At 43.9% G+C, this 12875-nt stretch overlaps 1 protein-coding gene across 6 annotated transcripts in view; it reads right to left on the minus strand.

Moving 5' to 3' along the window:
* Positions 1-12875, minus strand: part of GIGYF2 (GRB10 interacting GYF protein 2) — a 208667-nt gene that overhangs the window by 50763 nt on the left and 145029 nt on the right. For all 6 annotated transcript variants that reach the window (XM_056564616.1, XM_056564619.1, XM_056564617.1 and 3 more), the window contains 3 exons: positions 12501-12608; positions 12294-12394; positions 10658-10758 (listed from right to left, as the gene is read on the minus strand). In XM_056564616.1, coding sequence (XP_056420591.1) covers positions 10658-10758; positions 12294-12394; positions 12501-12608 — 310 coding nt within the window. The remainder of the gene's footprint in view (positions 1-10657; positions 10759-12293; positions 12395-12500; positions 12609-12875) is intronic.

Genomic DNA, 12875 nt, shown 5'->3' on the forward strand with positions numbered 1-12875 from the left:
CTAAATTTTCACATTTTTCATCACATTTTGGAATTTTTCACCAAGAAATGATGCAAGTATCGACAAAAATTTACCACTACCATAAAGTAGAATATGTCACAAAAAACTATCTTGGAATCAAATTTATAAGTAAAAGCATCCCAGAGTTATTAAAGGGGTTCTCCGGTGCTCAGACATCTTATCCCCCCTATCCAAAGGATAGGGGATAAGATGCCTGATCGCGGGAGTCCCGCCCCTGGGGACCCCCGTGATCTTGCACGCGGCACCCCAATTGTAATCAGTCCCCGGAGCGTGTTCGCTCCGGGTTTGATTACTGTCGATCACGGGCCGGCGGCGTGTGACGTCACGCCTCCGCCACCCGTGTGACCTCATGCTCCGCCCCTCAATGCAAGTCTATGGGAGGGGGCGTGACAGCTATCATGTCCCCTCCCGTAGGCTTGCATTGAGGGGCGGAGCGTGACGTCACATGGGGGTGGAGGCGTGACGTCACACGCCGCCGGCCCTGTGGTCGCCGGTAAACAGACCCGGAGCGAACATGCTCCGGGGACTGATTACAATTGGGGTGCCGCGTGCAAGATCACGGGGGACCCCAGCGGCAGGACTCCGAGATCAGGCATCTTATCCCCTATCCTTTGGATAGGGGATAAGATGTCTAAGCACCGGAGAACCCCTTTAAGGCTTAAAGTGACAGTGGCAGATTTGCAAAAAATGCTCCCGTCCTTAGCGTCATAATGGGCTCCGTCCCCAAGGGGTTAAGAGAGGAACGCAGAATATTTTTAAAACACCTCCCCCCATTCTTCTGCTTCTATCTGTCCCACCTCCTGTGACCATTTTGGTCTACTTTTTAGAGAAGATCTATCCAGGGAGTTCCCTACCAAGTCTTTATATACCCTGCCCAAAACTTTTACTTTTGTAGTCTGTAAACTTAATATATAATTAATTAACTCGTGTCTATATATTTCCCATCTGGGGTTCTCAAAAGCACTCCTTACTTGTATATATAGGAAGCTGCTCCCTACTACTAAATTATTCACTCTGGTGATCCCTTTTTCTTCCGAATTAACATTCTTTTTTAGTTTAATAAATTCTGGCAAATATCCATTATCCCATACTAAAGTATAGTGTAGACTCCCTTTAATTCCCAATAACAGTCTAGTGAATCTCCATACTGTATTAAACATATTACCAGTGGGAATCTTTTTTCCCTCTGCATGCATACATCAACCACTTTCAATTAATTCCAGTATGGTGCCTCCAGTGTTCCCCAATTTGGTAATTTTTTTCCCCCATATATTACATTTGTGAAGCTATATAATACAGTTGTAAATTTGGTATTCCAAGGCCTCCTTTTGTCATAGGGGGCTCAGGAATTAGTGTTTCATACGTGTCTGTTTTCGGTCCTATTAAAAAACTATTAATCTCACCCTGTACTCTAAAGTGTTGTTACCCCCAACCATATTGGTGCTGCTCTTAGCACATTCAAAAACATAGGGAAGAGAATTGTCTTATCAGCATAGTTCTTTCTGCCATATTCATACACCGTTTTTCCCATATTTTTATTTTGGTCCTGACTTTTTGCATCAATGGACTAACATTTAGCTGGGCAAAATCCTCTAGCTTCTTGGAGATTTTGATCCCTTGATATTCCAGGGCCCAAATTTCTTGTAAAACATGTATCTCTTGCGGGATTCCCTGCCGCTCACCTGTCAACATCAGTAATCCTGATTTCCTCCAGATAATCTGAAAGCCAGTACATTTCCCGTACTCCATTATCATCTTAATTATTTTAGGTAATTTCTTCACCGGATCAGTTACAAACAGCACCACATTGTCAACGTAAAGCAGTAGTTTCTGATTTCTTCCATTGATACCGAACCCCTCAAATACCTCCGTCTCTCTTATCTGCGCCAGGGGTTCGATAAAAATGGAAAAATAAGGAGGGGGACAAAGGACATCCCTGTCTTGTTCCTCTCTGTAAAAAGACCGCCTCATGTGAGATTTCATTATTTGTATTAATTCTGGCTCTAGGAGCATTATATAGAGGAATCCCAACTCCACCCTGTCAAATGCTTTCTGTGTATCAAGATGCAGGATGGAGCGGGGGTCCCCACCCCCAAGCAGCTGCATGTTTAGAAACACCTGTCTTATGTCGTTATAGATTTTTCTTCCCTGCACAAATCCCTTTTGTTCATTTCCAACCAGCTGTTTCATCACTCGCTGTAATCGCCTAGCCCAGATTTTCGCCAGTACTTTCTGATCTGTATTCAGTAGCGATATCCTCTTATTAGGATATTGACTTCGCCAGGCATCCTCCAACTCTACTTCTGGGCACCATTTATACAAGAGTGTTACTGTTTCCCAGATCTCCACCCTGCCAAATCCATTTCTTTATTCATAACGCAATTCATGTCTCCAAGCACCAATAAATCCTGATGTTCCTTATCTGTTTGAAAATCCATTAGCGCTTGGAGCACTTCTGTTGAAAAAGAAGGGGGGGGGGATATATGTAAATACCAGAACGGTTAGTCTGTCCTCCCACTAAGCATTCAAAAAAAAAAAAAAAAACTTCCCCTATGATCCAGTTGGGAGTGTATTGTTTGTATAACCATTACCTTATGAATTAGAACTGACACCCCTGAAAAATACTCTGAGAATGTAGAGTGAAACACTTCTTTTGCCTATCCCCGCCCAATATGATGAGCAAATTCTCTAAGAGACATACAATTGCCGGGAGGTATTTATTAATTCTATCAAAAATTGCAACCAGTTTATTCTTATTTTTCACCCCTCTCACATTCCATACTATAATCTTGTTGTTAATATTCATTTACTTTTACCATTTAAACACGTCCTCCTGAGGCGAATAGAGCCCTTCTCTACCTGTGGAGATCAACCTAGCTGGCTTCCCCCCTACCCATTCTTCCCTCCTGTTCCTTGCCACCCCCAACCCCCTTCTCCATGATCCGCGATTTGCACATGAACTTCTAACTTCACTTAACCCCCCCTCACCTAACCTAACCCTTCCAGCTACCTCTAGCCACATACACAATTTATTACTGTATCCCCTTTTCCTACAGCCCTTTATCTCACTATCCGAACTAAAAAACAAAATTAGGTTGTTGTACACAATCCTCAGTCTTGCAGGAAATAAAAGCGAGAATGATATGCCTGCTGTGTTCAATCTTTTCTCCACCCCACTGAATGTCATCCTCTTGCGTTGTGTATCTCTTGAAAAGTCCGGGTAAATATATACTTTATAGTTACCTCACATTATTGTTCTCTTTTCCCTGGAGAATTTTAGTAGTGTAATTCTGTCTTGCAAACATAACAGCTTAACCAAAAAGGTTCTAGGTGGTGATGCTGCTGGGAGCTTTTTTACGGAAATAATGCTGTGTGCGCCTGAGCACGAACTGACTCTCTCAGCCATTTATCTATGAAGACTACAGGATTTTCTCCTTCTTCCCCTTCTGGCAATCCCATGATCCGCACATAGCTGCATCGGAATCGACCCTCTAAGTCAGCCATTTTTTCTTTAAGCTGTCTATTATCTGTTTTCATCGCCTCCCATTCTTTCCTCATATCTCCCAATTCCTTCTCAAAACGTGGCACTGCTTTTTCAATTTGCTTAACTCTGTCCTTGATCTTTATTCGTATCTTCTCTTATTCGAGAAACATCTATATTGAGCGTTCCGACCTTAGAAGTCAGTTCCTCCAACGCACTGTTCTCCACACCAGTCAGAATTGTGCTCAAAACATGTGAGTTCATACTGGCCCTCTCTCCCTCATCCCCAGCCTCCTCATTCTGCAGTGCAGCATATATTGACCCACTGACTCCCAAGGAAAAGTCAACTTCCTGGCCAATGTGTTTCAGTGTCCGAGTTTTTACAGTATCATGTCGAGATTTCAAGTATTTGTCCATTCTGGTATTAGGTGCATGCTCACTCCCTCCCATTCCGGACTTCCTGGCGTTGAGTTTAGGTGGCATAACCAGGGATTTGCTGTTGCCTGCTCTTATTATCTCTACCGCACCCACTGAGACCTGATGAGTGTCTTAATTCAGGTTTATAGGGCGTAGTTTTGTAGAGTTTTCCGCACCACCTGACTTGTCATTAGTACCAGCAGAGGCCACAATTGTATACGCCTCATGAGCAATATCCTGCAGAATGTCCGCACCTCCATTTGAGGGCTCCGAGTGCTCCAGCCGTACGCAGGCACCTGGGGCTTTATTCCGGCGTCTTCTGGGTGCCCCGACGGCCGATCACCTGACTCACCTCTTCCAATCCTGTTCTTATACACAAGGACCTTCTCGCAGTCAGAGAGAGGCTGTCCTCAGCGCGCCCGCTCAGGCACATCGGCCTGGCTCCATTCCGCAGACTATGCAAGAAAATCTACTGTGGCGACATTTGTCCACAAGGTATAGGGCACAGCACTTAGTTGGTAGGAACCATCAGGCAGCCTAAGGGGCGGTCAGGCGCAGGAGCCGACAGTATCACGTCATGCCATCACGTGACCTCAACCGAGCTTGATAAGGACAGATATTACAGGGCTGCAATAGTTAATGGATATCACAAGAGGGACCCATAGAAATTGAGGGCACAATTCAAAGAATTGTTAGGATTAATTTCTCCCAGTGATCAGTCAACTCCAGCCGTGTTGATTAGCAGACAGATTTAGGTGTATCGATAAATGTATCGATAAATCTCTTCCATGCAGAGAAATGCCTGAGTGACAGCAGTGGAGAGGAACTTATTTTTTATTTTTGTGAACTAAATATGGCAGGGAGGAAGCGTGGACAGCAGGTCACTCCCACGCAACTTCTGCCCACAGGAACCCCTCTGCATGAAGGGCTAGGATGCCCACAGCAGGAACAGAACATATGTGGGCAGTCCCTGTAACAGCGGAGGGTTGAAACAGCGCACTATAGAAGCGCCTGCTAAGCTGCCGCATGGCCCTGAGCTCCCGCCGGGCTGATGCTACGGGAGCAGCTAACAGAGCCACTCCATCAACAGAGTGGGGGGAGGAGCGGTGCTGGGAGAAGCACCAAGGTAAAGGGAAGGACCCTTGCAGCGCGCAGTTATGGGGGGCATACTCACCTCAGTTACCACATACTCACCCCTTGACTGCTTCAGCTAGCTTTAGGCCACGCTGCATCATACCAGGCTAAGATAGTGGGGCGAGTAGGGGAAGTGGGGGACTCTGACCCAGGGTGCAACCTCCAGGCGCTGGCCGTTGGCGATAAGGGGTTGACGGCCCATACTGCTATGTTCCGTGCCCCTTTGTCGCATATGGGGGAACAGGTAGCGCCATGCTCCTGAACCCCCACCTGAAAAAGGGAATTAAAAGGGAGATAAGAACCTAACAGCCCTTTCTAGAAAAGACCTGTGTCTTGCCTCCTACTGATACTAGCTAAAACTCATTACCTCACTTCCAGTGGGCGGGTATATCCTGCCAGGCAGGAGCAGACTATTTTTTCCTAGTGTCAGCGCCTCCTAGTGGCAAGAGCATATACCCATCAGTACAGCTGTTACCCAATGAAGAGCGACCGAGTAAGTCATAGTTTAAGGATGAAGTAGTTAACCTCTTCAGGAAGCAGGGTGTATGCATATGCCCTGCATCCTGAGTCCTTAAGGACATAGAGCGTACAGGTAGGCCCGTGGGAACTCCGGTCCCCGACGCTAGCCAGTTGGGAACTGGACCGGGATGCCTGCTGAAATCATTCAGCAGGCATCCCAGCACATCGCCGAGGGGGGTCCTGACACAATGAGACAAGGGGGGTCAATTCAGACCAGCAATCTGCAGCGATTCTGGGTCATACAGGTCTCCGGTGACCCGGAGACACCCCCGATCCCCCTGAAGAGATTGGAGTGAGGTGGCAGAGGTGCCACCCCTCCTATTGGTCGGTCAGAAGCGACCGACCAATAGCAGATCGGGGGCAGGGTGGTTAAACTTCGGTTCCCCCGTTCTGCCCCCCCACGGTAGTCAGGACAGAATGGGGGAACTGTAGTGTGACCAGCGGCGGCGGTGGAGGTCCCTTACCAGCTATCGGTGGCGGCGATCCTTTCCCTGGTGCGGTGTGCAGTGATCTCTAAACTGTGGCCATCTAGATCTTGCAAAACTACAACTCCCAGCATGCCCACACAGCAGTTTGCTGTCTGGGCATGCTGTGATTTGTAGTTTTGTAAAAGCTGGAGGGCCAAAGTTTGGAGATCACTGTGCAGTGGTTTCTAAACCGTGAGCCCTCAAAATCTTGCAAACTACAACTCCCAGCATACACGAACAGCAAACTGCTGTCTCACCATGCTGGGAGTTGTAGTTGCGTTCCTCCAGCTGTTGTATGACTACATCTCCCTGCATGCCCTTCAGTGATCAGTACATGCTGGGAGTTGTAGGTTTTCAAAAGCTGGAGGCACACTGGTTGGAAAATACTGAGTTAGGTAACAGAACGTAACTGAAGGTTTTCCAACCAGTGTGCCAGCTGTTGCAAAAGTACAACTCCCAGCATACAAGGTACATTCACACGGGCGGGTTACGGTGAGCTTCCTGATTCAAGTTTGAGCTGCAGCAATTTTCTGCCGCAGCGCAAACGCCTAGAAGAAAACTCACCGTAAACCAGCCAATGTGAATGTACCCGAAAAACACTGCACAAAATAAAAGGTAAAACACTACATGTACATCCCCTTACACTGCCCCCCCCCCCCCCCCCCAATAAAAATGAAAAACGTATCGTACGGCAGTGTTTCCAAAACGGAGTCTCCAGCTGTTGCCAAACAACAACTCCCAGCATTTCCGGACAGCCACTGACTATCCAGGCATGTTGGGAGTTTAGCAACAGCTGGGGGCACCACTGTTTGGGAATCACTGGCGTAGAATACCCCTATGTCCAACCCCTATGCAATCCCTAATTTAGTCCTCAAATGCACATGGCGCTCTCTCACTTCGGAGTCCCATACTTTTTATTTTCACAAGAGGTAAAAGGAAAAAAATTACACCCAAAATTTGGAATGCAATTTCTCCTGAGTACAGAAATACCCCATATGTGGATGTACGGACGCACAAGACTCAGGAGTGAGAGCGCACTATGTACATTTGAGGCCTGAATTGGTGATTTTCACAGGGGTGGTTGATTTTACAGCGGTTCTGACATAAACGCAAAAAAATAAATACCCATATGTGACACCATTTTGGAAACTACACCCTGACGGAACGTAACAAGGGGTATAGTGAGTATTAACACCCCACAGGTGTTTGACAAATTTTCGTTAAAGTTGGATGGGAAAATGAAAAAAAAATATTTTTTTTACTAAAATTCTCGTTTTACCCTAAATTTTTCATTTTCACAAGGGAAAATAGGAAAAAAGCCCCCCAAAATTTGGAACAATTTCTTCTGAGTAAGAACATACCCCATATGTGGATGTAAAGTGCTCTGCTGGTGCACTACAATGCTCAGAAGAGAAGGAGCGCCATTGGGCTTTTGGAGAGAAAATTGAAGGCCACGTGTGTTTACAAATCAGCATTTTTTTTCCATTTACACATCCGAATTTAACGATAAGTCGTCAAACACCTGTGGGGTGTTAAGGCTCACTGGACCCCTTGATACGTGCCTTGAGGGGTGTAGTTTCCAAAATAGTATGCCATGTGGGGTTTATTTTTGCTGTTCTGGCACCATAGGGGCTTCCTAAATGCGACATGCCCCCCCAAACCATTTCAGCAAAATTTGCTTTCCAAAAGCCAAAATGTGACTCCTCTTCTGAGCATTGTAGTGCGCCCGCAGGGCACTTGACATCCACACATGAGTTATTTCCATACTCAGAAGAGATGGGGTTACACATTTTTGAGGACATTTTCTTCTACTACCCCTTGTAAAAATGTAACATTTGGGGAAAACACAGCATTTTAGTGAAAAAATAAAATAAAATTCAATTACACATTCAACTTTAACGAAAAGTCGTCAAACACCTGTGGGGTGTTAAGGCTCACTGGACCCCTTTGTTACGTGCCTTGAGGGGTGTAGTTTGCAAAATATTATTCCATGTGTTTTGTTTTTTTGCTGTTCTGGCAACATAGGGGCTTCCTAAATGTGACATGCCCCCCAAAAACCATTTCCGAAAAACTCACTCTACAAAATCCCATTGTCGCTCCTTCCTCTCCTTTTACCCCTGGGTCTACAAGAGCATGAGAGTATAAAAAATGAAGATTTTGAATTTCCTCCTTCACTTTGCTGCTATTCCTGAGAAACACCTGAAGGGTTAACACACTTACTGAATGTCATTTTTGAATACTTTGAGAGGTGCAGATTTTATAATGGGGTCATTTATGGGGTATTTCTAATATGAAGACCCCTCAAATCCACTTCAAAACTGAACTGGTCCCTGAAAATTCAGATTTTGAAAATGTTGTGAAAAATTAGAAAATTGCTGCTGAACTTTGAAGCCCTCTGATGTCTTCCAAAAGTAAAAACATGTCAACTTTATGATGCAAACATAAAGTAGACATATTGGGGGAGATTTATCAAAGCTGTCTTTCCCGCATCAATATAGACCAAACTACAGAGCGTTAGGCTAGTCTATTGTGCTTATGTATTATGTAAGTAGTCAACTTTATGTAAGTAGACATATTGTATATGTAAATCAATATATCATTTATTTTGGATGTCCCTTTTCCTTATAAGCAGAAAGTTTCAAAGTAAAAAAAAAAAAAAAAAAAGCTACATTTTCATCAAATTTTGGAATTTTTCACAAAGAAATGAAGTAGAATATGTCACTAAAAAACTATCTCTGAATCAGAATGAAAAGTAAAAGCATCCCAGTTATAAATGCTTAAAGTGACAATGGTCAGATGAGAAAACAAGTGCTGCGTCCTTAAGGTGAAAATGAGCTGCGTCCTTAAGGGGTTAAAATTACTTCAAAAAGCAGTATTTAAAGAGCAACTCTACCGAATAACAATCACATAGTAGGTGCTGGTCATGCATAGTACAAGTTCCCTGGATAAGACCAAGTAGACTGTCCAACTTGCCTTTCAAGCAGAAATTTAAAGGGGTATTCCAGGAATTTTGTTTTATTTGACTATGCTACAGGGGCTGTAAAGTTAGTGTAGTTCATAATATAGTGTCTGTACCTGTGTGTGATGGTTTTCTCACAATTCTTATGCGATTTTCACCCCAATATTTATTTTTAACAGCATACAAAATGACTGTTGTCTCAGATTTTTCCCAGGTATCAATGCAGCAGAGACCTGACTCACTAGTCAGCTGATGACAGGGAGCCTGTCTACCTCAATGGGTGGAGCGATCGCTTGGTGGGAGAGAGATCAATCTGCAACTAATGCAACAGCTGTAGGCACCCTGATTGAAAACCACAGGTCTTTTGAATGGATGCAGCTCATTTATGTTTCAATGGGTGGGGTGGCTGATTTGTGGGAGGGAGGAAAATGGAATTATGGGATTTGCAGTCAAAAAAAGAAAAGTCAAACAGGAAATACCAGTTCACAAAAAGCTAGCCATAGTGTTATGGTAATCTCACTTTAGCCCCAAGACAAGCGCAGATCGTTCCAAAGCATTGTCCATTACTGTCTGCCAGGTACTTACTAAAATCACCTTATGGTGGATAACCCCTTTAAACTAACATAGGGTACAGCATACAGAGGCATATTTTGCATATTTCCATCTCCAACAGATATTCCCAATCCACAAGATAGGGGAGAACATGCTGATCGTGGGGGTTTGATGGCTGGGATCCCAACCAATGACAAGAACGAAAATGGATAGGAATGAATGGAGACCTGGCTATGCACACGTGTGTTCCATTCACTTAGGGGTAATTCTGACCTTCGCTCTTGAAATAGCTGGGGGTCCCAGACATTGGAACCCCAACGATCAGCATGTTATGCCCTAGCTACAGAAACAGGACATGGGAATACTTGTTTAAATTGCCAAAAACACTTGTAAAAATTAAATTTTAGGGTATGTTCACACTATGTAATTCTGTGAACATAAACATCTGTGTGAATGGGTCTTCCGCGAGACCTGTTCACACTGCGTAATTTCAGCGACGGACAATTCCACCGCTGAAATTGTTCAGTGCAAAGAAATAACATGTTCATTCTTTGCACTGAAGTCCGCGAACACTGCATAGCTGTCAATGGTGACGGCTCTGTGCCCTGCGGTCCTACCGCCGAAGCATTACGGCAGCCACCAGAATGGAATCTCCGCTCGCGGAATTCTGCGAGCGGAGATTCCGTTCACAATCCGTAGTGTGAACATACCCTTATACAGAAATTATTCTAAAGAAATTATGGCAGTATGATGGCTCAGTGGTTTGCATTGCTGCCTTGCGTGGAGCCTGTATATTTTCCCCATCTGAGGGGGTTTCCTCCCACCCTACCAAAACATATTGATTGGCTGAAATACATTAAAAGGGGTACTCTGCCCCTAGACATCTTATCCCCTATCCAAAAGATAGGAGATAAGATGTCTGATCGCAGTGGTCTAGCACCCTTTGGATAGGGAATAAGATGTCTAGGGGCAGAGTACCAGTTTTAGAGCCTGGGGACTGGGACTAATGTAAGTGATTACAATTTCTGCACAAAGCTGAGGAATATGTTAATAACATTGATACAAAAATAATAATTATAAAGTAAATAAATTGGCTGGCTTACAAACCTTGGCTACTTTTGCCTTCTCCAGCTGTTCCAGCTGCTCCCTGGAGGCTCCCTGAGAAGGTGAATCTACAGGCAGGTCCCACACACTGCTTCCTTCCCACACTGCAATAAAAGCATAGTCTTCAAAATGGAGAAGTAATGACACAATATAAAGATCCTGTCACAAATAAAATACAATCTACTAGCATTGCACGCTACAGAGCAGTACAGCTTAACAGATTGATATACTATACTCACTCAGTAAGACGTCCGGATTTTCACTTAATAGAAGTAAGCAGGCTGATTTGAATGTTTGCAAATAAACAAAGTTTAACAGTGCAGTGGGGTATGAGAATAAGGTGCAAGTAGTCAGTGAGCCAGAAACCTTTGCACGATAAGTCGTGAAGTAAAGGCGGTAATGTCTTATTTCGAGAAACGATTGACAAGCCACAGCAGATCCACATCATCTGCTGCCCAAGCGAAGGTGCAAAGCTCGGAAGCGTTGATGTGGACCATTCTGTCTTGCCAATAAAGCCTCAATTGGTGTGACGAGATCTTCTCCCAGATAATAATTGCATACGGTATGCTCAATGTTAAAGGTTCTTTTTATCTGTAAACATCCATATCTGCCTGCTTTCTCAAAAGCATGGTAGAACTTATCTTCAATGCATCAGTATTGAGGTCAGCTTTATAGCTAAAATCTTGCTGGCAGGTTCCCTTTAAAGGCAATGTATTGCCTAGATTAATTTTACTCCTGATTAGAGCCAGATTCTGAAACATGTTATTTTTTCACATTTGTTTTGTACATTAGTATAGTGGTAGCCATCTTGTCTGACCTGTTTTTAACAGCATTTAGAGATATACTTTATAGGAAGCCTCATGGACATAGCCAAATATATACAGAAGCTGTCTATATGCTCTGCGACCTTTAAAGTAAATTCACAGAAAGGGGGAGGCTGAGCTCTGGTCATCATCTATTGCCTTCACTATCCACTGGCGTCACCTTTCACTGTAATGCTGTACAGATCATTTTAAAGCAGCCTACTCGTTATCACCACATAGGAGGAGAATTTTAGATTAAAAAAAATAATATATATATATAGAACCATGGCAATGAATCTGCTCCTTGCAATCGCTTTGTGAGGTGCAGATCCAGCCACTGCCACACCATTGTCATGTAGCGAATGTGGTTTATATGCTGATGTCAGTATTGAAAGAGGCATGTAAACAGTTAATAGCCAGCTATAGAGATGGTCATGCTCAGAAGTCATAGCCCATGGGGTAGGGAGCAGGCTTGTATCAAAAGCTTTCTCCATACACCCTTCACGGAAAAATGAAGTACATGTACATCACTTTGCCTGAAGGGGTTAAACATATTTGAAGGTAATTTTTTTCATGTTCTCCATGTCATGATTATATAATTTTCACAATAGACATGGTGTTTTGCAGTGACAGCACCTGCTATAAAGCTGGTCACAGCTCACCCCCTCCCTGCACAATGACTTCCGCAGAGGCCACAGAGCAGACTAGAATCACAGGCAAGTGCTAAATGCAGAATTCAAAAAGACTAACTGAAATGATTTCCCAAAGGGCTATTATGTGTGACCGATAAGCTAGGAGCTATTGTATTATAATCCGTCACACACAGTGACACTTACTAGTGGGTGGGGCGGCTGCTGTCTGACGCTCCCACAATGATGTGTTATCTGGAACAGACACGGCTCTCGGTAACGTTGGAATCACAGGCTGCTCAGATATCCTATCATAAGCAAAAACACCATGTAAGTCTCTAAAAAATAATTATGGGAGTCAAGATAAAATGACATTAGAGGTTAAGTACTTTTTCAGCTAACAAAAGAGGTTACCTCATTTTTAGAGTCTGAAACTGCTGTAATAGAAGAGCTAACTGCTGTTGCTGCTGTGAGGAGAGAGCCGCTTTCTGCTGCTGTGCCAAGACTTGGGCATATTGCTGTCTGGAAAATGTAACAAACAAGATAAGGAGGGAGATTTATTAAAACCTGTCCAGAGGAAAAGTTGCTAAGTTGCCCAAAGCAACCAATTAGATTGCTGCTTTCATTTTTCAGAGGCCTTTTCAAAAATGAAAGAGGCAATCTGATTGGTTGCTATGGCCATTCAGCAACTTCTCATCTGAACAGGTAATGATAAACTTCTCCCAAAGTTCTTAGTAAATAATACAAAAAAAATTCATCCTGATGGATGGCGGGGAGTATGAAATATTA

The sequence above is a fragment of the Hyla sarda genome, chromosome 3 (assembly GCF_029499605.1).
Source record: "Hyla sarda isolate aHylSar1 chromosome 3, aHylSar1.hap1, whole genome shotgun sequence".
In the NCBI taxonomy this organism is placed as follows: domain Eukaryota; kingdom Metazoa; phylum Chordata; class Amphibia; order Anura; family Hylidae; genus Hyla; species Hyla sarda.